Below are 27,316 nucleotides of genomic sequence, written 5' to 3' on the forward strand. Positions count from 1 at the left end.
CGAAAGTCTCAGCAATAGAACTGAACAAATAGAAAAAAGAAATTCAGAGCTTGATGACAAGGACTTCGAATTAACCCAGTCCAGCAAAGATAAATTTTAAAAAAATAAGAAAATATGAACAAAGCCTCCAAGAAGTCTGGGATTATGTTGAATGACCAAACCTAAGAATAATCGGTGTTCCTGAGAAAGTAGACAAATCGAAAAGTTTGGAAAACAGATTTGGGGGAATAATTGAGGAAAACTTCCCTGGCCTTGCTAGAGACCTAGACATCCAAATACAAGAAGCACAAAGAACACCTGGGAAATTTATCACAAAAAGATCATCACCTAGGCACATTGTCCAATCAGGTTATCCAAAGTTAAGATGAAAGAAAGAATCTTAAGAGCTGTGAGACAAAAGTACCAAGTAACCTATAAAGGAAAACCTATCAGGTTAACAGCAGATTTCTCAGCAGAAACCACACAAGCTACAAGGGATTGGGGCCCTATCTTCAGCCTCCTCAAACAAAACAATTATCAGCCAAGAATTTTGTATCCAGTGAAACTAAGCATCATATATGAAGGAAAGATTCAGTCTTTTTCAGACAAACAGATGCTGAGAGAATTCACAACTACCAAGCCACCACTACAAGAACTGCTAAAAGGAGCTCTAAATCTTGAAACAAATCCTGGAAACACATCAAAACAGAACCTTTTTAAAGCATAAATCACACAGGACCTATAAAACAAAAATACAATTTAAAAGGCAAAAATAAAAGGCAAAAAAAACAAGGTACACAGGCAACAAATAGCACGATGAATGCAATGATACCTCATATCTCAATAGTAACATTGAATGCAAGTGGCCTAAATGCTCCACTTAAAAGATACAGAACTGCAAAATGGATAAGAACTCACCAACCAACTATCTGCTGCCTTCAGGAGACTCACCTAACACATAAGGACTCACATAAAGTAAAGGGGTGGAAAAAGGCATTTCATGCAAAGGGACACCAAAAGTGAGCAGGAATAGCTATTCTTATATCAGATAAAACAAACTTAAAGCAACTGCAGTTAAAAGAGACAAAGAAGGACATTATATAACGGTCAAAGGCCTAAACACATATGCACCTAACAGTGGAGCTCCCAAATTTTAAAACAATTACTAATAGAGCTAAGAAATGAGACAGAGAGCAACACATTAATAGTGGGGGATTTTAATACTCCACTGACAGCACTAGACAGGTCATCAAGAGAGAAAGGCAACAAAGAAGCAATGGATTTAAACTATACCTTGGAAAAAATGGACTTAACAGATATACACAGAACATTTCATCCAACAACCAAAGAATACACATTCTATTCAACAGCACATGGAACTTTCTCCAAGATAGACCAAATGACAGGCCACAAAATGAGCCTCAATAAATTTAAGAAAATTGAAATTATATCAAGCACTCTCTCAGACCACAGTGGGATAAAACTGGAAATCAACTCCAAAAGGAACCTTCGAAACCATGTGAATACATGCAAATTAAATAACCTGCTCCTGAATGATCATTGGGTCAAAAATGAAATCAAGACGGAAATTTAAAAATTCTTCAAGCTGAACGACAATAATGACACAACCTATCAAAACCTCTGGGATACAGCAAAGGCAGTGCTAAGAGGAAAGTTTATAGCCGTAAACGCCTACATCAAAAAGACTGAAAGAGCACAAACTGATATCCTAAAGTCAAACCTCAAGGAACTAGAGAAACAAGAACAAACCAAACCCAAACCCAAAACCAGCAGAAGAAAGGCAATAACCAAGATCAGAACAGAAATAAATGAAATTGAAACAAGAAAAAATGCAAAAGATAAATGAAACAAAGAGCTGGTTCTTTGAAAAGATAAATAAAATTGATAGACCATTAGCAAGATTAACAAGAAGAGAGAAAATCCAAATAACCTCATTAAGAAACAAAACGGGAGATATTACAACCAACACCACTGAAATATAAAAGATCATTCAAGGCTACTATGAATACCTTCACACACATGAACTAGAAAACCTAGAAGAGATGGATAAAATCCTGGAAAAGTACAATCCTCCTAGCTTAAATCAGGAAGAATTAGATACCCTGAACAGACCAATAACAAGCAGCGAGATTGAAATGGTAATTAAAAAATTACCAACGAAAAAAAAGTCCAGAACCAGATAGATTTACGCAGAATTCTGCCAGACATTCAAAGAAGAATTGATACCAATCCTTTTAATACTATTCCACAACATAGAGAAAGGGGGAAACCTCCCTAATCCATTCTAGGAAACCAGCATCACCCTAATACCAAAACCAGGAAAGGACATAACCAGAAGAGAAAACTACAGACTGATATACCTGATGAACATAGACACTAAAATCCTTAACAAAATACTAGGTAACTGAATCCAACAACATATCAAAAAGATAATCCACCATGTGATCAAGTGGGTTTCATACCAGGGATGCAGGGATGGTTTAACATACATAAATCAATAAATGTGATACATCACATAAACAGAATTAAAAACAAAAATCACATAATCATCTCAATAGATGCAGAAAAAGCATTCAACAAATCCAGCATCCCTTTATGATTAAAACTCTCAGCAAAATTGGCATACAAGGGACATACCTCAATGTAATAAAAGCCAACAGCCAACATAATACTGAATAGGGAAAAGTTGAAAACATTCCCTCTGAGAACTGGAACAAGACAAGGATGCCCATTCTCACCACTCCTCTTCAACATAGTACTGGAAGTCCTAGCCAGATCAATCAGACAAGAGAAAGAAATAAAGGGCGTCCAAATCAGTAAAGAGGAAGTCAAACTGTCACTGTTTGCTGATGTTATGATAGTTTACCTCGAAAACACTGAAGACCCCTCCAGAAAGCTCCTAGAACTGATAAAATAATTCGACAAAGCTTCTGGATACAAGATTAATGTACACAAATCAGTAGCTCTTCTATACGCAGTGACCAACAAGAGAATCAAATCAAGAACTCAACCCCTTTTACAATAGCTGCAAAAAAAATAAAATACTTAGGAATACACCTAACCAAGGAGGCAAAAGACCTGGAGAAATTGGAACTCATCCATTTTGGTGGAATTGTAAAATGGCCCAGATACTTTGCAATAAACACTTTGGCAGTTCTTCAAAATGTTAAGGAAAACTACAAAACACTGCTGAAAGAAATCATAAATACAAATAAACAAGACAAATAGAAACACATCCCATACTTATGGATGGGTAGAATCAACATTGTGAAAATGACCATATTGCCAAAAACAATCTACAAATTCAATGCAATCCTCATCAAAATACCACCATCATTCTTCACAGAATTCGAAAAGCCAATTCTAAAATTCATATGGAACAACAACAAAAAAAAGCCCACAAAGCCAAAGTGAGACTAAGCAAAAAAAACAAATCTGGAGGCATCACACTACCTGATTTCAAACTATACTATAAGGCCACAGTCACCAAAACAGCGTGGTACTGGTAGAAAAATAGGCACATAGACTGATGGAACAGAATAGAGAACCCAGAAACAAACCCAAATACTAACAGCCAATTGATCTTTGACAAAGCAAATAAAAACATAAAGTGGGGAAAGGACACCCTTTTCAACAAATGATGCTGGGATAATTGGCTAGCCACATGCAGGAGAATGAAACTGGATCCTCATCTCTCACTTTATATAAAAATCAACTCAAGATTGATTAAGGACTTAAATCTAAAACCTGAAACTATAAAAATTCTAGAAGATAACATTGGAAAAACCCTTCTAGACATTGGCTTAGGCAAGATTTAGTGACCAAGAACCCAAAAGCAAATACAATAAAAACAAAGATTAATAGCTGGGACTTAATTAAACAAAAGAGCTTTTGCACGGCAAAAGGAACAGTCTGCAGAGTAAACAGACAACCCACAGAGTGGGAGAAAATCTTCACAATCTATACATCTGACAAGGGACTAATATCCAGAATCTACAACAAACAAACAAATCAGTAAGTAAAAAACAAACAATCCCATCAAAAAGTGGGCTAAGGACATGAATAGACAATTCTCAAAAGAAGATATACAAATGGCCAACAAATATATGAAAAAACGCTCAACATCACTAATGATTATGGAAATGCAAATTAAAACCACCATGCGATACCACCTCACTCCTGCAAGGATGGCCATAATCAAAAAATCAAAAAACAGTAGATGTTAGCGTGGATGCAGTGATCAGGGAACACTTCTACACTGTTGGTGGGAATGTAAACTAGTACAGCCACTATGGAAAACAGTGTGGTTTCCTAAAGAACTAAAAGTAGAACTACCATTTGATCAGCAATCCCACTACTGGGTATCTGTCCAGAGGAAAAGAAGTCATTATATGAAAAAGATACTTGCACACAGGTTTATAGCAGCACAACTCGCAACTGCAAAATCGTGGAACCAAAACCAACCCAAATGCCCATCAACCAACGAGTGGATAAAGAAACTGTGGTATATATAAATATAAATATATATAAATATATTCCACATATATATATTCCAAATATATATATGAATATATATATTCCAAATATATATATGAATATATATATATGAATACTACTCAACCATAAAAAGGAATGAATTAACGGCATTTGCAGTGACCTGGATGAGACTGGAGACTATCAAGCGAAGTAACTCAGGAACGGAAAATCAGACATCATATGTTCTCACTGATGTGTGGGAACTAAGCTATGAGGACGCAAAGGCATAAGAATGATACAGTGGACTTTGGGGGAAGATGGGAGGGCGGTAAGGGATAAAATACTACAAACAGGGTGTGTTGTATACTGCTTGGGTGATGGGTGCACCAAAATCTCACAAATCACCACTAAAGAACTTACTCATGTAACCAAATACTAACTGTACCCCAATAACCTATGGGGAAAAAAATTTTTATAAAATAGAGACAGAAAAAAAAAGTAGATTCACACACCCAAATTGTGAATACTTGGATGTTTTCCAATAACCAACTCGAGTATTAGTTTTTAAACCTATTTTTAACTTGACTAAAATGAAATGAAGATTCAGTTCCAAAAAAAAAAAAAAAACCAAACCAAAAGCATAAATGATGAAAGAAAACACAAATTGGATTTTATCAAAATTAAAACTTTTGGACTTTGATGGGCAACATCAAGAAAATGAAAAGACAACCCGGAGAATAGGAAAAAAATCATATCCGATAAGGGACTTGTATTCAGTATATATAAAGAACTCTCAGGCTGGGCACGGTGGCTCACGCCTGTAATCCCAGCACTTTGGGAGGTCGAGGCGGGTGGATCATGAGGTCAGGACATCCAGACCATCCTGGCTCACATGGTGAAACCCTGTCTCTACTAAAAATATAAAAAATTAGCCAGGTGTGGTGACATGCACCTGTAATCCCAGCTATTCAGGAGGCTGAGGCAGGAGAATTGCTTGAACCCAGGAGGTGGAGGTTGCAGTGAGCCAGGATCATGCCACTGCACTGCAGCCTGGGCGACAGAGCAAGTCTCCATCTCAAACAAACAAACAAACAAAAAAACTCTTAATGCCTCAATAATAAAAAACAAATAACCCAATTAATTAGCAACCCAATTAATAGGCAAAGTATTTGGATACACATTTCTCCAAAAAACATAAAAATGAAAAATAAAAATCACATAGAAAGATGTTCATTGTTCATCATTAGGGAAATGCCAATCAAAGCCCAATGAGATAGCACTTTAAATCACTAGGATGGCTAGAATCAAAATGTCAGACAATAACAAGTGCTGACAAGGATGTGGAGAAATTGGAACTTCAAAATGTTAAATATAGAGTTAACATATGACCCAGTAATTCCACTCTTAGGTATCTATCTACCCAAGAGAATGGAAAACATATGTTCACACCAACACTGTACATGAATATTCATAGCAACATTTTTCACAATAATCACAAAGTGGAAACATGCCAAATGTCCATCAATAGATGAATGGATGAATAGAATGTGGTATAACCATACATAGGAATATTATTTTGCAGTAAAAAGAATGAACATGCTATAACATGTATGAACCCTGAAAACATACAAAGTGAAAGAAACAGTCACAAAAGGCCATATACTGCACAATTTCATTTATATGAAATATCCAAAATAGGCAAATCCATACAGACAGAAAGTAGATTAGTGGTTGCCAGCGGCTGGAAGAGGAAGTGGAAATCATTGCTAATGAATAGGGGATTTTTTTCTTTTTTCTTTCAGATGTGATGAAGATGTTCAGAAATTAGATAGTGGTGATGGCTGCAGAAAAAACTGCAGTTGCAAAAACCACTAACTTGTACATTTGAAATGAGTGAATTCTGTGGTATGTAAATTATATCTCAGTAAATCTGCTACAGAGGCTGGCTGCAATGGCTCACACCTGTAATCCCAGCACTTTGGAAGGCTGAGGTGGGAGGATTGCTTGAGGCCAGGAGTTTGAGACCAGCCTGGGCAATAGAACAAAACTCTGTTTGTACAAAAAAAAAAAAAGAAAGAAAGAAAGAAAAAAGAAAAAGAAAAACCAACATTAGCCAGCACATGCCTATAGTCCCAGCTACTTGGGGGACTGAGGCTGGAGGAGAGCTTGAGCCTAGGAGTTTGAGACAGTAAGATATGACCACACCACTGTACTCCAGCCTAGGTAACAGAGCAAGATCCTGTCACAAAACAAAACAAAACAAAACAAACAAAATCTGTTAAATAAATAGTATACCCTTTACATAGCCTTCACAAATGTTAACATTTTACACAACCATTGTACAATGATCAAAACCAGAACATTAACATTGATAAAATATTATTTCTATCAATTTCTATAGTTAGTATTTCTTCTTGTAGCTCAGATTTTCTTCCTGGAATAATTCTGGAGTAATTTATTTTTCCTAAATATATTCTTTAGAAGCTCCTTTAGTGAAAATCTGTTGATTCTAAATGCACTTGAAATAATTTTTTTGTTAAATCTGAAAATACTTTTATTCTACCATTTTACTTGAAATGTAGTTCTAGATTGTTATCTCATTTTAGCACTTTGAAGATATTATGCCTTCCATTGCTGTCATTGACAAGTCTGTCAGTCTGATTGTCCTCCTTTTGTAGACGGCCTGCCTTTTCCTTCTGGACTTTTAAAACATTCTCTTTGCTTTTTGCTATTATTCAATTTCATTAAAACCACCTAAAATATGAATTTATTTTCTCTCTCCCACTGCTTATTGTATATGTGCTTCAGTACATGTGTCTGTGCATTCATAACCTTTATCAGATATGGCAAATTTTCAGCCACTGTTTCTTAAAAATGGCTTTTTTTCATTCTTCCTGTTCTTACCCTCTCTGACTCTGCTTAGACATATAGTATTCTCTTCTTAATGCCTCTTAATCTCCCTTCAAACTTTTTATGTTTTCTTCCTGTGTTCCATTTTGGTAATTTCTTCAGATCTATCTTCTGATTCATTAAATTTATCTTCAGCACTGTCTAATCTACTCTTTAACCCATGCACTGAGTTTTAAATTCAACAACTGTATCATTCATTTTTAATGATTACAATTTGTTCTCTTTCAAATTTGCCTAGCCATATTTATTAGTTTCTCATTTATTGCTTGTTTTGTAACTCCATTTTTATGCCTTCAAATATTTCATACATAGTTGTTTTATCTCTCATATGTCCTATATCTGAAAGTGCCTTGGCTATCTTTCTCTCTTATATTTGTTTCTGTTTATTCACAGGCTATAGCCTGTTTACTTTTGTGTTAGGTGACTTTTGATTACAAGCTTACATTTTTGTTGAAAATGGCTTTATATTTTTGAAAAATCTGAGAGACTATAAACGCCTCTATTTTCTTTTCATTTATTTATTTATTTATTTTGAGAGGGAGTCTCACTCTGTCACCCAAACTGGAGTGCAGTGGTGCAATCTCGGCTCACTGCAACCTCTGCTTCCTAGGTTCAAGCAATTCTTCTGCTTCAGCCTCCCAAGTAGCTGGGATTACAGGCGCCCGCCACCATACCTGGCTAATTTTTTACTTTTTTAGTAGAGATGGGGTTTCACCATGTTGGCCAGGCTGGTCTTGAACTCCTGACCTCAGGTCATGTGCCCACCTCAGCCTCCCAAAGCACTGAGATTACAGGCATGAGCCACCGTGCCCGGCCCTACCACTAAGTTAAGTGTATTTGCTTCTGCTAGTTGCCAGAGTTCCTAGCAATGTGGGACCAGTTTGGGCCCTCCACATGTCCCAGCCCTGGTGCTGGGCTCTCAGGTCAGCAGTGTCACTTTACTTGGGCCCACAGCCCAGCTGCCAGCTGCCAGCCCAGCACTGAGGACACTGGTTCTCAGGGCCACCCTGCCTTATTGCTCTTGCTCCACAGAATTCCCTTCTCTGCCTTTTGTTTTTCTGGTGTTGTTTTTGTTTTCAGATCCACTTTTATTTTATTAAAGGCATTACAATTATGTTTGTTGTCATTTATCCTGAATTCAGTTGTATTTTAGTTGTATTTTCCTTCACAGAGTCTACTTTACCAGTCTGCTGGATGTAGGAATTGAATCTACCCATTATCAAATATACTAGCATCTATCCCCTTTACTAGGAAGACAATTAACTTAAAAAAAGGTAAATTAATAAATTAGTAAATTTAGTGTTTCAGAGCAGTTTTAGGTTCACAGCAAAATTGAGTGTAAAGTACAGAGTTCCCATGCACCCCTTATGCCCTCTCCCATACAACCTCCTCCACTATCAACATCCCTCACCACAGCGATGTATTTGTTACACTAACAAAGCTACACTGAAACATCATCAAATCACCTAAAGTCCACAGTTCACATTAGAACTCACTGTTGGTGTTATACGGTCCATGGGTTTTGACAAATGCATAACATCTTGTATCCACCATTGAAGTATCACACAGAATAGTTTCATTGCCCTAAAAATCCTCTGTGCTCTGCCTATTGATCCCTCCCTCCCCCAACTCCTGGCAACCACTGATCTTTTCAGTCTCCATAGTTTTGCCTTTTAGAGAATGTCACATAGTTGGGATCATACAGTACGTAGCCTTTTCAGATTGGCTTCTTTCACTCAGAAATATGCATTTAAGTTTTCTACATGTCTTTTCATGGCTTGATAGCTCGTTTGTTTTTAGCACTGAATAAAATTTCATTGTCTGGACTAGTTTATTCATTCACCTACTGAAGAATATCTTGGTTGTTTCCAAGTTTTGGCAATTATGAATAAAGCTGTTATAAATAGCCCTGTGCAGATTTTTGTGTGGACACAAGCTTACAATTCATTTGGGTAAATACCAAAGAGAATGACTGCTGAATGGTATGGTAAGAGTATATTAAATTTTGTAAGAAATTTTCAAACTGTCTTCCAAGGTGGCTGTATCATTTTGCATTCCCACCAGAATGAGAGTTCCTATTGCTCCACATCCTTGTAAGCATTTATTGTTGTCAGTATTTTGGATTTTGGCTATTCCAATAGGTCTGAAAGTGGTATCTCATGGCTTTAATTTGTAATACCCTAATGACATATGATGTTGAACATCTTTTCCTTTTCTTTCTTTTTTTTTTTTTTTTGAGACAGGGTCTCACTCTGTTGTCTAGGCTAGAGTACGGTGGCACAGTCATGACTTGCTGCAACCTTGAACTCTTGGGGTCGAGTGATCCTCCCACCTCAGCCTCTCAGGTAGCCATGACTACAGGTGCACACCACCACATCCAGCTAATAAATTAATTAATTATTTTTATTTTGTAGAGACAGGGTCTCTCTATGTTGTCCAAGCTGGTTTCAAACTCCTGGGTGATCCTCTCGCCTTGGCCTCCTGGAGTGCTGGGATTATAGACATGAGCCACTGGCACCCAGACAACATCTTTTCATATGTTTACTTACCATCTGTATATTTTCACTGGTGAGGTGCCCAGGTCTTTTTCCCATTTCTAAATTGGGTTGTTCATTTTCTTATTGTTGAGCTATAAGGGTTTTTAAAAATATATTTTGGTTAACAGTCCATTATCGGATGTGTCTTTTGCAAATATTTTCTCCCAGTCTGTGGCTTATCTTCTCATTTACTTGACATTGTTTTTGGTAAAGTAGAAGTTATTAATTTTAATGATGTCCAGCTTCTCAATTATTTCTTTCATGGATTGTTCCTTTAGCATTGTATCTGAAACATCAACACCATACCCAAGGTCATTTAGATTTTCTCCTAAGTTAATGTCTACAAGTGTTATAGTTTTATGTTTTACCTTTAGGTCTATAATCCATTCAGAGAACATTTTTGTGAGGGGTGTAAGATCTGTGTCTATTTCATTATTTTGTTTTGTATGTGGATATATCCATTTGTTCCTGCACCATTTGTTGTAAAGACTATCTTTGCTACATTGTATAACCTTTGCTCCTTTATCAAAGATCGGTTGACTATATTTATGTGGGTATATTTCTGGGCTCTCTATTCTAGTCCATCAACCTATTTGCCTATTCTTTTGCCAATGCCATACTTAATTATTACAATAAAGAATATCTTAATTATTGTAGCTTTATGGTAAGTCTTGAAGTTGGGTAATGTCAATCTTCTGACTTTATTCCTCTTGTTCAATGTTGTGTTGGTTATTCTGTGTCTTTTGCCTCTCCTTAGAAACTTTAGAACAATTTATCCTTATCTACAAAATGTTACTGAGATTTTGATTGGGATTGTATTGAATCTATGGATCAAGTTGGGAAGAATTGACATCTTGACAATATTGAGTCTTCATATCCATGTACACAAAATATTTCTCCAACTATTAGTTGTTCTTGATGTCTTTTATCAGAGTTTTGCAGTTTTCCTAATATAGATATTATACATATTTTGTTGTATTTATATCTAAGTATTTCATTTTTGAAGGGTGCTAATGTAAATAGTCCTGTGTTTTAATTTCAAATTTCACTTGTTTATTGGGAGTACATAGGAAAGTGATTAACTTTTCTATATTAACCTTATATCCTGCAACCTTGTTATGATTAATCACTTATTAATTCCAAGAGGCTTTTTTGTTGATTCTTCTGGATTTTCTACATAAATAATTATGTCATCTTCATTTAATCATTATCCAATGCTCTTCTTCTCTTTATATAGATGTGAGTTTCTGACCTATATCACTTATCTTCTCTTTGAAAACTTACTTTAACATTTCTTACAAAGCAGGTCTACTAGCAACAAATTCCCTCAATTTTTGTTTGTCTGAGAAAGTCCTTATTTCTCTTTCACTTTTGAGGAATACTTTTGCAAGGTGCAGAATTCTAAGTTGGTGGGTTTTATTCTCTCAACACTTTAAATATTTCACTCCATTCTCTTCTTGTTGGCATGATTTCTGAGGAGAACCTAGATGTAATTCTTACCTTTGCTTCTCTATAGGTAAGGTTTTTCTCCCCTTTGGCTTCTTTTGAGACTTTTTTTCTTTATCTTTGATTTTTTTGAAGCTTCCATATGACTTGCCTCCTTTTCTTGATTATTTTGTTTTGGCATTTATCTGACTCCATGTTTTCTGAGCTTCTGGAATCTGTGGTTTGATGTTTTACATTAATCTGGGAAAGTTTGCAATCATTATTGCTTTAAATATTGCTTCCATTTCCTTCTCTTTCTTCTTGTTCTGGTATTCCCTTTATGTGTATGTTACATCTTTTGTAGTTGTCCCACAGTTAAGGCTATTCAAAAAAAATGTTTTTAAGTCTTTGTTCTCTTTACTTTTCAGTTTTGGAAGCTTTTATTTATTACATCCTCATGCTACTCTTAGCTCAGCTGTGTCCAGTCTACTAGTGAGCCCACCAAAGACATTCTTTATCTCTGTTACAGTGTTTTTGATCTCTAACAGTTCCTTTTGATTCTTATAATCTCCATATCTCTATTTTCAATATCCATCTGTTCTTGCAGGTTGTCTACTTTTTCCATTAAAATCCTTAGCATATTAATCATAGATTTTTTGGCAAGTATTATCTTGATTCCTAAGCCAGGCAAAGATATCATAAGAAAAAAGAAAACTGCAAGGCTGTAACTCTGACATTCATGCAAAAATTATCGATAAAATATTAGCAATCCAAATTCAACAATACACCAAAAAGATTCTACAGCATGATCAAGTGGGATTTACCCTTAGCATGCAAGACTGGTTTAACATAGGTACGTTAATCAAAGTGACACATCACAGACTGAAAGACAAAACCACATGATCATCTCAACTGACACAAAAAGTATTCAACAAAATCCAATATCCTTTCTTGATAAAAACGCTCAACAGTCTGGGTATACAAGAAAAGTCCCTCAACATAATAAAGGTCATTTACAAATGACCTTTGGCTGAGTCCTCTCCCCACCCATGGTGTTTTAAACTCTCAGACTTGTCCCTATGGAGCCTCTAGTAATTTACCAATTACTGTTCAGGTTTTCCTTCCTCAGCATTTGTTTCCATGGAGGGTTCTACTTACAGGTTTGCTCCTGTTAAGTTTTGACTCCCTATATTCATCTCTCTCTCTAATTTTGGAGGGCAGCAATTTGCCCTGTGACCTCAGTTTCGACAAATCTAAAAAGAGTTCTTGATTATATTTCAGTTTGTTTGGCTTTTTACTGTTGTTACAATGGAGTGGAGACTTCTAAGCTCCTTACACACTGGAATGGAAACTGGAAGCCTGTCCATTCTTTTTTATTTTTGTGTTTTCCAGGGTTTCTTGTATAACTTTTCAATGTAGCAAGATCTTAAAGACTTTCACAAAATTTGTTGAACATTTTTGGTAATAGCTTATATATATATAAATAAGCACCTTCTAACCATCAGGCACTCTTCTAAGTGTGTTTACATATACAATCTCATTTAAACCTCACAGAAACTCACACATAAATACTGTTTTTATTCCTGTTTTATAGACAAGGAAGCCAAAGTGCAGAGAGTTTAAGTTTCCTCTCCCAAAGGAGCATAGCCAGTGACTGGTGTAACCAGAGCTCAAACTCAAGATATGCAACTTAAGAACATGTTCATAACCACCATACTCTATTAACCAGCTAACTCCTAAAAGTCCTGATCATGTTTTGACTTCATTCAGTCATAAAGAATTCAAATAGCCCAACAGATTGTTTCTCTTTCTAGTTATTTTTGAAACTGCCAATATGATATTTCAATTTACCACCCAAACATCTGAAATTACTGAAAGGAAAATAACTTTTGAGTATGCATCTCCTGTATATCACTGTAAGAAAAGGATTATGTTTTCATGTAGCTTACATAGAAACTAACGTAGTTTACAGAGAAGCTAATTTTTATACAGAAACTACATGAACACGTAGTTCCAGAAACCCAGGAAGGTCTTCCTTCAACCATCAGAGATGCTCCACATTGGCTAAAATGAACCCAGTACTGGAAAAAGACCTCTAGTTCCTATGAATAGAAACAGGCATGCTATTTTCTATGACAAATTAGTACCGAGTCTTACATAAATATGACTTTAATGGTACTAACGTTTTAAGCCAACCTAGGTTGTTCTGATTCCCGTTCTGAACACTGAGGTTCAACATCATTAACAGACAAGCCAAAGATAATCACTATCCCAAGCGCTTTGCCAGCTGCGTGAGTGAACATGCTGTCTGTTTTAGCAGCAGCCACTTTTTGGTCTGCATTAGATTGATGGCATATTTTGTTCTGTTTCTTTATGGAAATATGGTTTATCTATACCATTAAACTCTTTTCTTTTTCTGGCAACCGATTCAGAGTTGAAAAGTTTATGCCAGACACGGTGGCTCACACCTGTAATCCCAACACTTTGGGAGGCCGAGGCAGGTGGATCACCTGAGGTCAGGAGTTTGAAATCAGCCTGGGCAACATGGTGAAACCCTGTCTCTACTAAAAATATGGAAAAAAAATTAGCCAGGCATGGTGGCATGTGCCTGTAATCTCAGCTACTCAGGAGGCTGAGGCAGGAGAATCACTTGAACCTGGGATGTGGAGGTTGCAGTGAGCCGAGATCGTGCCACTGCATTCCAGCCTGAGCAACAGAGTGAAACTCTGTCTCAAAAAAGAAAAGAAAAGTTTAGAAAATACTGGATTCTGATTTTATTGGAATTCATAGTGGTAAGTTTAGGATACATGGGCAAGAGGGACAGAGATGTTTAAATATCAAAATGCAGGATCACCTCTAATCAATATATTCTCCTTTATCAGTCAAAACATAAGGAGAGTTTATGTCATCAGGTAAGCTGTTTGTCCCACCCTACCCTCACATGGCTGAGAAAGGAATCATATTCTAGTTAAATTTGTACAGTGAGGCCAGGTGCGGTGGTTCATGCCTGCAATCCCAGCACTTTGGGAGGCCGAGGTGGGCAGATCACCTGAGGTCAGAAGTTTGAGACCAATCTGACCAACACGGAGAAAACTCATCTCTATTAAAAATACAAAATTAGCTGGGCATGGTGGCACATGCCTATAATCCCAGCTACTTGGGAGGCTGAAGCAGGAGAATTGCTTGAACCCAGGAGGTGGAGGTTGCAGTGAGCCAGTCGCACCATTGCACTCCAGCTGGGCAACAAGAGCAAAACTCTATCTCAAAAACAAAAAAAAGTGTGTACAGTGAGAAAATATATCTCCCAAGGGTGCAAATAACACATATCAAACTTATCTGCTCTCCTCTCAAAAAAATTCACTCGTTCCATTCCTTAACATCACATTACAGAACATCATCTTTAAGACATGAATGCTAACCTCTTTTTGGTTTAATAAATTTGTGGATAATAAGCACCTAATGGATTATGGACAGGTTTATAGATATATTTTTGATACAGCACTAATCATTCATTCATTCCTGACATCTGCTCCAGGCTGGTGGTGGTATGGGTGTCAGACTGAGAGTCTGCACATTAGAGTGTGCCATGTACACCTATGGGGGTAAAGACAACGCGTTCTGAGAGCTCAGAGGAGAGGACAAACAGCAGTGCCTTCTGGAGGTCCTCTGAGAAGTCTTGAAGCAGCAAGCACTAAGGGCCACTACATGTCCCCAAGAAAACCACACACAAGGATGGCTGAAATGCTGGCCTGACCTAGTTAGACTCTTTCTTTCCAAGAAAGTAAGTATTTCATCAAGTTTTGCAGGTTTATAATGGGTTTGTAGACTTGGCATATAATTGGTCTTAAACTATTTTCAACAATGGTTACGTGTCCAACACTGTACTAGAAGCAGGACCCAGAAATGGGCCTCCTAGGTCTGGCATATTCTAAACCACAGTCTAGTTAGGGTGCATTGGCCAGGGACTGCCTGGATAGTATTGCAGATTGTGCACTGAACAATACTAAGAGACACCATTCCTAATACACACATTGTAGAAATGAATATTCAGCATGCCAGCAAATGGCAGTAAAGAGTCTGGTTTTAACTAAGGCAGTATATCAGGACAATTTCTGAAAGATCGAAATAAAGTATCTTGAGGAGAGGATGCCTTTATTCTAATTCATACAAAAATCCTATGGGCTGCCGACTGCCCTGTTTTTTGTTCATTCAAAACAGGATATAGGGAGGAAGTGGATCACTCAGTGGTGGTCTCCCCAGTCATCAGTACAGGCATCCTTCGGAGTTGCCCCAGAGACGATCCCTTGGGCAAAGGCTAACAGCACTGGAGGACCAGAGGAGGAGCTGAGAGTGTAGTACCAGGAAAGAAATAATACACAGGCTGACTTTCCCCATGTCATTTGCTCTTGGTGTCCTCCTTCCCAGTGGGAGTTCCAGGGCCCATGTCTTCTTTGCCTGAACCTCCAGGGCTCCTTTTCTGTGTGTGACCTCACTCTCCACTGGCACCTCCACTGGCAGCAAAGGCAGAGCATTTCAACCAGACAGCACAATGGCTTGACTTGACCTACTTCCAAACAGGGACCCTTTCTCATTCATCATTTCAACCTCACACCCTAAGGAGAGACTCAAAACACTGTGATTGGGTAAAGTGAATGAATACAATCATTAGGCAAAATGCATTTTCAGAATAACCAGTTGATTTCATTTATCCCTGACGTCACTGGGATTCATGTAACAAAGTAACACATAAGAGAAATCTGGCTCTTACACACGGCCAGTCATCTTTTTGGCTCTGCAACTCTTCCTTTCTCAAGAAAGGATGAGAAGTGGTGTGTGCCAAAGGGAATTTCATTTTAAGGAATAATCAGGGGAAAGTGGTTAAATTATTTTATTTTATTTTTATTTTTTTGAGACAGAGTTTTTGCTCTGTTGCCCAGGCTGGAGTGCAATGTTGCGATCTTGGCTCACTGCAACCTCTGCCTCCCGGGTTCAAGTGATTCTCACGCCTCAACCTCCCAAGTAGCTGGGATTACAGGCACCCGCCACCATGTCCAGCTAGTTTTTGTATTTTTTAGTAGAGAGGAGGTTTCACCATGTTGGCCAGGCTGGTCTCAAAATCTTGACCTCAGGTGATCCACCCGCCTCAGGCTCCCAAAGCACTGGGATTAAAGGTATAAGCCACCACGACGGCAAAAGTGGTTAAATTAAAAGGAACAATATAAAACTTTGAATTGGAATCAAACAAAGAAGGGGCTGTAATTTATGCTAATGACACATCATAAAAGTTAAAAAAAAAAAAAGGCAGGACTCAAATTACAAATCACTTCTTGCTCTGGGTAATCTGAAAGTTCCTAAAATAGTAACTGAAGTAGCTCTCTTACCTTATAATTATTCATGATTTCAGTTAACCATGGCTTAACTGACTGTACTGTATCTTCTCGCAAGTATTTTTCAACTATAGTTCCATCATTAAAAGTCTGATTCCCCACGTGGATGGCTTGTCTCACCTCTGGGAGTGACAAAAATTTCACATAGTAAAGCTGATCCTCAGGTTCCTGGCAGAAGGGGCATCGGAAAGACATAGGGAACATGATTGGTGGCAGGAACAGTATGTTGGGAAAAGCTGTGAATTTCTCATAACATACAACATGGAGAAACGTGACGGGACTATTAACTTGCCGCCATTCTTGAAATTTTAACTCGGAGGTTTTGAGATAATTTAGGTGGAATCTTTTTACTAATTAGAAATCTGAATGACGTGATACTCTTAAAATACCCAATTTGCAAATACAGGATTTTCCTTTGCAGAAACTAATCTTTTGCCATCTGTGACTCCCATTAGCAACCCCACTAGAGGCAAAGAGAGAGAAAACAAAAGAGGTGAGATTATCAAAATCAATTCACTCCTTGTTGGTGGCTCTTTGGAAAGAAGGTCAAATGGATCACAAGGGCCAGGTTGGTGGTGTGCTGGATTTAAAGCTAAGAATTTCTTTTCTGTGTTCTGCTGTTTATTAAAACCACACACATATATACATGTGCCATGTTGGTGTGCTGCACTTATTAACTCGTCATTTAGCATCAGGTATATCTCCTAATGCTATCCCTCCCCGCTACCCCCACCCCACAACAGTTCCCGGTGTGTGATGTTCCCCATCCTGTGTCCATGTGTATACATATGTAACAAACCTGCACGTTGTGCACATGTACCCTAAGACTTAAAGTATAATAATAATAAAATTAAAAAATAAAAAAAAACCACACACACACAAAATTGGATTGGCTATAATAAAGGGGAAAATATGTCAAATGTGAAAAGAGATGATACTTTATGAAGGACACAAGACAGAAGAAAAGTCGTCCATAAAGCTTATTAAAAAAAAACTGCAATAAAGTCTCTGTAATAATCATTATACTGAAAGAAAGGAGTAAATGCTTTAAAAAAAAAGTTACACAAGGATTAAAAAAACTGTTAAAGTTTGAGTTTGACAACTTTGTGCTTCATCAACAATTTTTACTAACTGTGAATACATTGTTGTAAAGAAAAAAGATATCATCACAAATTTTGTTTCTGTCTTGTCTACCACATGTTTTTCTCTTAGTAGAATCTAAATCCAAAACTGCAGCATTGGCGAATTCCACTGAAACTAACGTTATACTTTATTTACAAACTAGTTCATAAATCCGGCAATTTTAAAAACAGAATGCATTGTCATAAGCATTAGACAAAGATTATACAAATTCAAACACCTACTTTGGCTCCTTCTGTTTGACTAATTCTACACAAAAGATACCAACTTTGGCCTACTTTTATGAAACAAACTACTTGAATACTTTGAGAAATATTCCAGAAGGCTTGAAGTGAGGGCCATACTAAATGCATTAAACATCTTAAGTTAAAAGTAAGACAAAGCAAATATTTTCATTAAGGCTTTGGCAGTTTTGATTATCCAAGCGTCTTAAGTACAGAACAAAGAATGTGGGCATTTTCAAGAGACTCGTAAACAGACTTGAAGCTCTGGGACCTGAGACCCAGAACTCCAATCCCAGCCTGTGTCCTTCACAAAAGAGCCTCTATAACAAGCTCTACTTGGGGGAAATCATGTTAATCAGAAGTTGTTTTGAGTTATCTGAAATATCACACATTCTCAGCGGTCAGATTATAACGTATACAACACTGATGAGGAAAAGATCGTATAGGTTAGTAGACCACATCACGCGGTACAGTTTGGACATGTTGGTCTAGTATAAAGTCATCTAAAATATTTCCCAAATCAAAGGAAGTCGGTTTTGCCAAAAGTTTTAAGCAAACATTATTATGGTTTTTAAAATGTCATTACCGTGCACCGCAAAAAGTTATAGTAATTACTACATCCTGTAACATTCTGGAAGTAAGAAGGATCACTTGTTAAGTCGCCATCTAGTAGTTTATCCAGTATCTAGGTTGGGAGAGAGGGAGAAAGAAAGAAAGAAAGAAAACATCAGTGTGGATAAAAATGTACAGACATTTGTCATTTCATTTATTCAACAACTTTTTCATTCCTTTATTGTTTCATCCAGCGCCCACTTATTGTGCATATTCTCTGTGCTAGACACTGTCACAGCACTGGAGAAATGGCCATCAACAAAACAGACCAATGGTCCTCCCCCATGGAGCTTTTATTCTGGGGGGGGACAACAAGCATTTCTAAGTAAATTACATCATATGGTAGACAGTGATAAACTCTTGAGTATGTTAGGGAATGACAAGGAGAAAACCAAACAGGAGTAGGAAGTGTCATGTGTGTGCATGTGTGTATGGGACAATGTAGAGAGGAGGTCACAGAGGACCTCACTTAGAAGGTGGCATTTGAGTAAAGACATATTGGATGAGAGGAATAGAGCCACACAGACATCTAGGGGAAGGAAGGTTCCAGGCAGAGGACACAGTGAGCTCAAAGGCCTTGCCTATGGGAGTAAGCCTTGTGGGAAGGGTGCCTTAACATGGATCATGAACTGCTCACCAGATGACATGGAGAGAAGACGCAGGATATGGTGCAGATGCAGGTTCCTGGAGCTGGTGGAAGTTATCTTTGGGCTGACATTAAAAAACCCAGTCACCAGCGGAGGGGGAGAGCAGTCAGCATGGTTGCATGCTTTCCTCCAGCCATTGTCAGCTGTGTGGAGACAAGCACAGCCTGACAGAGAGGCAGATTGAGCCAGGGCTGTGGTTCAGCCAAAGGAGTTGGAAGAAATGCAAAAGAGCTTTGGGCTTGGAAATGTATGGAATGACTGACCCTGGGTTGAAGACAGGTAATTAGAGAAATGGAGACTTGAGGGGGTTAGAGATAGTGGAGAGGCAGGAGGATCAGTGGATTGAAAGGTAGTGAGGTTGCAGGGCTGTAAGATCGGTACATTAGCAGAAGAGATTCAGGACAGGAGGTGGTAGTTGGAGAAAGATGTTTGAATGTGTGATTGTGGATCAGCTGCCAGCTTTTTAGGGTATGAGAATCAGCAGCTAAGATGAGGAGGAGAACAAGATCATTGAAAAAGAGGAGGCTGAGGCACCAAGGACCAGGTCCCAAAAGGATCGTCAATGTGGATCCTGCAGTTACCAGGAATTATGACAAGAATAATGCTGCAGAGAGTGACAGGGAGGAAGGAGCTCAGCTATTCAAATGAGAGGGAGTAACCAGGGGTTGGTAGGCAGACACAGTTGGAAGTGGTCAGAGGCCCTGTCTGAGGACAGGAGAGTCAAAGCTCAATGCTTTAGGAGGAGGCAGGGAACATGATCTGAAAGTCACATGATGAGCAAGGAAGACACCTACTCCACCTATGAACCAAGTGATACAGACAAGCTAAGAGAGAGAACAGCCCCCACTCAAGAGGACTACAGGGACTGCAGCATCAGGGGAGAGCCAGGTTTCTGGCAAAGCAAGAAGATGAAGAGAAGAAAACAGTCACAGAAGAGGTTGAAGACATGGAGGGGGGTTGTTGATGATGATATTAAGTTGTAAGGAGTTCTTACAAAAGAATTCAAAGAAATGAAGTCAGCACATGTTAAAAACAATCTATCAAGTACAAATTTAGGTCTCTTATCAGATAAGGTATTATTATTCTAATTTTATGGGTGAGAAAACTGAGACACATGAGTTTAAGCAACTTGCCGAGGACACCTCACTAATAATGTCAGAGGTGAGATGATTAGGCCACGACTCCTGAGCCTGCACACTCAACCATGCACACATTGGCTGCCAGCAGTCAGCCTGCAATGCTTCCTACTTGCCAATTCCTTCTGGCCATGTTTCAATGCTTGAGAAATAGACTAATTATTATATTCATATTCTTTTTTTTTTTTTTGAGATGGAGTCTCGCACTGTTGCCCAGGCTGGAGTGCAGTGGCGAGATCTCAGCTCACTGCAACTTCTGCCTCCCGGATTCAAGCAATTCTCCTGCCTCAGCCTCCCGAGTACCTGAGATTAAAGGTGCCTGCCACCACACCCGGCTAATTTTTTTTTTTTTTTTTGTATTTTTAATAGAGACGGGGTTTCACCATGTTGATCAGGCTGGTCTCGAACTCCTGACCTTGTGATCCGCCCGCCTCGGCCTCCTAAAGTGCTGGGATTACAGGTGTAAGCCACCGCCCCCGGCCTGTATTCATATTCTTTTTCAAACATGAAAGGACTTATTCAAGTTGCTATTGCCATGGGGCTAGAGGCCAAGAATGAAAAGGGTTATCACCATAGAAGGCGGTGTGGGTGGAGGTGGTAGTAAGTATTCTCTACCAATGCTACCATTGCTCAGGTCCCCACATCTGGTTGTGCAGCTCCATGCGATGCCTGTGGCTAAGGGGTACAAAGGGACAGGGAACCAGCCAAAGTTCTGCTTGCTGAGCTGGAGAGCCTGGCTCAGGGCTGCATCTGGAGAAGTGGCCACCTCTTATCCTCACACAATGGAGGCATCTGCCTGCCCCGTCCTGAACCCACAGGACTGCATCACCACAGAGGAGGTGTCTTTTTCTTTTTTTTTTTTCTTTGAGATGGAGTCTTGCTCTGTCACCCAGGCTGGAGTGCAGTGGCGCGATCTCGGCTCACTGCAAGCTCCGCCTCCCGGGTTCACGCCATTCTCCTGCCTCAGCCTCCCGAGTAGCTGGGACTACAGGCGCCCGCTACCACGCCCGGCTAACTTTTTTGTATTTTTAATAGAGACGGGGTTTCACCGTGGTCTCGATCTCCTGACCTCGTGATCCGCCCGCCTCGGCCTCCCAAAGTGCTGGGATTATAGGCGTGAGCCACTGCGCCCGGCCGAGGTGTCTTTTTCTAATTTGTTCACCCAGATGGGGCACCATAGGCCAGGGTCATTCTGAATGCACACATCATTTTTGGAACTCATTGTTAGAAATTATCTTCAACACCAATGGGAATATAAAGTCAACCTTGAAGAATAACTTTGCTTTTAGAAAGAGTTAAAAGTCATTTGTTGGCCAGGCATGGTGGCTCACAGCTGTAATCCCAGCACTTTGGAAGGCCGAGGCGGGCGGATCACTTGAGGTCAGGAGTTCGAGACCAGCCCAGCCAACACGGTGAAAACCCGTCTCTACTAAAAATAAGAAAAATTAGCCATTCGTGGTGGCGAGTGCCTGTAATCCCAGCTACTCGGGAGGCTGAGGCAGGAGAATGGCTTGAACCTGGGAGGTGGAGGTTGCAGTGAGCCGAGATCTTGCCACTGCACTCCAGCCTGGGCAAGAGAGCGAGACTCCGTCTCAAAAAAAAAAAAAAAGAAAAAGTCAGTTGTTGTCAAAAAATAACACGGGTGGTCAAGACCTGTGAAATTAAGAACTTCGTGATTCAGAAAATCATCATGGAAAGGGAGGTAATACTGGACAGAGGATCAGTCATTTCACATCTTGCAGAATATCTAAGACGATCCAGGATTTTTACAGAATGCCTGAAAATTACCATAGGAGAAATACTGTGGTGGAAATGGGGGAAGCAATTCCAGTCCTCGGCCTGCCACAATCTATCTGTGTATCCTTCGGCAATTCATTGCTATCCCCTGGGGCTCGGCATCCTCTCCACTCACCAGTAAATGTGTGTGTGTGTGTGTGTGTGTGTGTGTGTGTGTGTGTGCATGTAAATGCATAGGGACAGTAGACGACCTATCTCCAGAGTACTCTCCAGCTCTGAGTTACTACTCTTTGATTAATTAAATCATTTTAAAGGATCAGAGCGTCAAACAGGCTTTATCATTTTAGGCTTGAGAGTCTGACATTTATATTCCCCTGGGTTTCAGGATTTGTTGGAGTCTTCCTTTGCAGTCACTGAAACACGTTTCAACCACAAGTTGTTTACTGTCCTAAGTATCATTTTATCTATTTTCCTTGAAAAAGCAAAGGTCTTGTTTTAATTCATCACTCAAGATATGGGACCAATGGTCAAAAAGACATTCCAAGCCTTCAAACGTTTTACCTGCTTGGGGTTCCGGTTTCTGATGTATCCGGTTTGGGAGATTCTCACCTCGTGGGTCATGTTCTCATTATCTCTGAATACACAACATACCTGAACTTTTCTACAGCTTCACTAATCCTGTAGGTGTTTAGCCTGCTGCATTATGTACCAGTCATCTTTCTGCTTTTTTTCTAAATATGGGCCTGTCAAATGCTCTTGCTCTTGACATTGCTTTATCCTGTGCGCTTCTTTAAAAACATATCAAATGTTTCAATTGCAAATTGGTCTCATGCCACATAAAATTTGGTATTAATTCTAAATACTGAAGTTTCACTCCTTTGTCCCCTCTGTGACTACCACAGCAGAAAGCCTTGGAAATACTATCATTGCAAGTGGAAGCATGATCCTACATGTGCCCCAGGAGACCCCTCTTCCTTTGTGTTTACAATTGCATAAGAAATTCTGAATCCACACTTTGCAGCCACATTTAGTGTCCTGACACAGAGAAAGGAGAGCCTGGTGGAGCTCTGTAGGATGGCTCAGGACTCCCTTTGCTCCATCCATTTACACAGCTAGCTGCTATCAGAATTCACGGCAAGGGCGGTCACTGCCTTGGGGGATTTCTGATAGTGTCCCAACACCCTACTTGTAAAATGAAAACTAACTTTGTATTATCCTCTACCCTTTTCTCCAAGGTTGCATGTCTCCTATTTTGATCTGAACTGGCTGATCTGCAATGTCCTTAAGACTTAATATCAGATTTCTGCTTTAATAACAATAACGACATTAGATATACTGTTACAGAATATGTGTCTAATAACAAACAAATTAAAGCCCTCGAAATTCAGACCTTGCCTCATTTACTACTGTGTCAAACATGACGGCTGTATAGTAAATACGGCAAAAAGCCCCTCAGGGAGATTGTTTACACATGGCTCTGTCTGCCTTGGCAAAAAAAGCAAAAAAAAACAAAAAAAAACCCAACTTCCTGTATCCTAATATTTAGTATATTCTTACATTTTAAATAACTGAGAAAGAAAAGAGTGAAGAACGTAATTATTGATTCTCAAGTTTAATTTTAGGGGAGCAATGTAAGGATATGCACAAATACCAATGGCCCTTTATAAGAGTTTCAAATTACTACACTTTATAATCTTTGTTCCTGACACGTGTGTCACATGTCATCTGTTACACACTATGGTCATTTCTCCCAGCTGAAACCCTGTTTGTGGATATAAAACTCTTCTACATGGTTTAGAGCAGATGGTGAAGCATATGCCTCTACTTCCTGGGTTGCCTTTCTTCTGATTTCCATATGATAGAGTCTGCCTTGAGGGCCTCCACAGCATTTAAAGAAATCAAAACGGTTAATGAAAGACACAGTTAGATAAACACTCCAAGATGATCTCAGGCTTAAAATATAGCCAAAGTAAATTCAAAGGAACACAGACAGTCCTTTTCTTCATTATGAGGCCACTCAACTCGCCTCCCGATCTCCAGTGGAATAACAGATATACCTTCTTAACAAAAAAATGCCTGAGCACCAAGGTGTTCCTACTCACCCGCCCTCCCTCCCCAGATGGTTTTAATTGCTCAAGGGCAGCACAGGGCCCCCAGAACTCACTTCAAAGGCCTCAAACCAGTTCTGCTTCCTGATGTGTTCTATGCATTCACGGCACTGCTTGTGGAAGTACTTTTTTTGCTTCTCATCCAACAAGCCAATTTGGTACAGGAATTCTGCATAGCCCCCTATAATCTGAGGACAAAAAAGACACACATCAATGTGACAAAGGGAGAGAAAGAGACCTTAAGGAAGCCCATTTGCTTGGTGAAATAATCCTTTGTAATTGTTAATCTTGTGCTGGTTAGCCAAGTAGGATAATTACATGCGCACACACATATACACCCCACAACACACACAACAGAACACAACACAATACAAACACACACACATTTGCACTGACAGCCAATGTAAGCTGACACAGTAAATTGATACGTTGAAACATTTGGTAAAAATTAGGAGATTTAAGTCATAAAGTCAACTGGTGTTTCCCTTATCAAAAGTTAGACCTCTAAGAGGAGCCTTCCATCTGATAAAAAGGCATTTAATCCCCCTAAGAGACAAAATAGAAAGTCAGAAGGAGAAACCTACTGATTCGGGATCAGAATATCCATCTCCAATAGCAATTCCTTTCAGGTTGATCTTCACCTCTCTCACAGGGTTGAGGGAATGGATGAGGTGTGCAATGGCTGGCACGTATTTCCCTGCATAAGACTGAGAAGGACAGATGTTGAAATGGCCTATCACAAATGGATGCTAGTAAAATTAAATGTACTTAAGCTAATTAAAATAACAATGAAGGAGCAATCTTTCCACATGAGGTATACCATCTGTTTCTTAACCCCACATTATAGATTCCATAATAGCAAAAACCTCTGTCTTCCAATTCTTTTGTCGTCTCAAATAGCACCACATGACATGCACAGGTTCGATGCACAAAAAATCACAAGTGAACATGTAATAAGTGAACATTCTAATTTCCTTCCAAAATAAAATAACTTGGGAGAACACAATTCTGCCATGTGTTAGGCATCTCTTACCAGAAAGCTCTATTCAAAGATTAGAGGGAAAAAAATCTCAAGTTTAAAATTAAGATTTCAAAATCTGATAATGCTGCAAATTTTGAAATCAACATGTACTAAAGGAATAGGAGAAGCAGAAAAGGAAAATAATATTTATTGGCCACTAAAATTTTCACTTGAACTCATCTCTATTTCCAAACTTTTCCAGCACAAGGTCCTTTTTCAAGGTCAGAATATTTTGTAGATATATTTCCCCTAACAAACATGGTAACGGTTCTACTTTAAGACTGTGCTGGAAGAGCTACTATTGACTCAGCAATATTTTTCAAATAATTTTGCATCTTGCATTCTTTCCATCAAAAGTTGCCTTCTTGATATCTCCACTTGTATATCTAATATTAAACTGCACATGTTCAAAATAAAGCTCCCAATCCCCAACCCTGAGGCAGCCTCCCTTTCAACTCATGTTAATTCTGTTTCTCCACTGCTCAGGCCAACAATCTGGGTGCCATTCGTTATCTCTCTCTTTCTCTCGTATTCCACAGAAGTCAATCAGCCAAGCTTGTCAGCTCTACCTATTCTAACAAAATCTGTCCAGAGTCCAATGTCTTCTCACAACCCCTTCTCCATCACATCATCTCTGGCCTGGATGACTGCAGTAGACTCCTCATTGGCCTCCTTCTTTTGCCCTTATCCTTTAATGACTTCCCATCTTCCCAAAAGCAAAGGCATAAGGGCTGACATGATCTGCTCCCTTCTCTACCCTCAACCCCTGCTACCCTCTCGCTCATTCCTTTCCAGCCCATTGGGTTCCATGCTATTCCTTGCACATACCAGGCACATGTCTGCCAGGCCTTTGGACCAGCCATTCCCTCCACCTGGAATGCTCTTCTCACAGGCCCCCATATGGCAAATTCCCTCAATGTCCTATATTTTTTCTTTCCTAAGTATTTCCTTAATACTTATCATTCTCCAACAAACTTTTACTTACTTATCTTATATACTGTTATTCTCCTACCCATACTAGAATATAAGATCCGTGAATACAGGGACATTTGTCTGTTTTGTTTACTTGAGTCCACTATGACTGATGCGTGTATTTGTTAGTGCTCAACAAATAGTTGTTGAATGAATGAATCTTAAAATGAATCTACAGACATCTGAAAAAGAGCAATGCATCTATGTTCAAAACAGACTAGAGACATTATGTGGATACCTGTGAGCTCACAGACCCTTCACAGCATCTCCAAGGCCCTCCAGGGGTCTGTAGTTCAAAGACTGGGAACCCCTGAAAGCTCTTATTTTATCCACACCATAATCATATGCTGAAGATAATCATTACTCCCATTTCAAGATGAGGACACTGAGGCTCAGAGAGGTTAAGTTGTAGAGCCAGAATTACACCTGAGCTGACCGACTCCAAAACCTAAACTCCTTCCAAGCAATGATAAAACAATGTCATTTATGTAATTTATCCAAGAACTCCTCATTGATACAGCTCTCTTGTGCAATAATAATTATTTAGGTAAAGTATTGAATCAAAGCAATTTATCCATTCATACTTGTAAGTACATTTTAGCTTCCTTGTGTAATATAAAGGTGTGTTCATATGTCTGAAATTTGGTTGTCTAACTGTGCTACATTCTCTTGTTAGTAACAATAAGTGAACATTTATCAAATACAATTTCTGTAAAATGACAAAAAAGCACATTTCCCTGAGTAACCATTTTACTGGTAAAAATGTATTGTTATATAGTCTTTATTCAATGACAGTTTATTGGGCAATTCTTCTGTCAAAGGCATTGACATGGTTTGCCTCTGTGTCCCCAACCAAATCTCATCTCCAATTGTAATCCTTATGTGTTGAGGAAGGGATCTGGTGGGAGGTGATTGGATCATGGGGGCAGTTTCCCCCATGCTATTCTCATGATAGTGAGGGAGTTCTCACGAAAGCTGATGGTT

At 38.9% G+C, this 27,316-nt stretch overlaps 1 protein-coding gene across 10 annotated transcripts in view; it reads right to left on the bottom strand.

Moving 5' to 3' along the window:
* The window catches only part of CPVL (carboxypeptidase vitellogenic like), a 202,534-nt gene that overhangs the window by 54,701 nt on the left and 120,517 nt on the right, over positions 1–27,316 (bottom strand). For 8 of the 10 annotated variants that reach the window (XM_054687072.2, XM_009452508.3, XM_009452511.3 and 5 more), the window contains 4 exon segments: positions 24,924–25,046; positions 24,396–24,527; positions 18,686–18,784; positions 16,730–16,903 (listed from right to left, as the gene is read on the bottom strand). In XM_054687072.2, the coding sequence (XP_054543047.2) occupies positions 16,730–16,903; positions 18,686–18,784; positions 24,396–24,527; positions 24,924–25,046 (528 nt within the window). 10 annotated transcript variants of the gene reach the window in all.

The sequence above is a fragment of the Pan troglodytes genome, chromosome 6 (genome assembly GCF_028858775.2).
Source record: "Pan troglodytes isolate AG18354 chromosome 6, NHGRI_mPanTro3-v2.0_pri, whole genome shotgun sequence".
Classification (NCBI taxonomy): Eukaryota; Metazoa; Chordata; class Mammalia; order Primates; family Hominidae; genus Pan; species Pan troglodytes.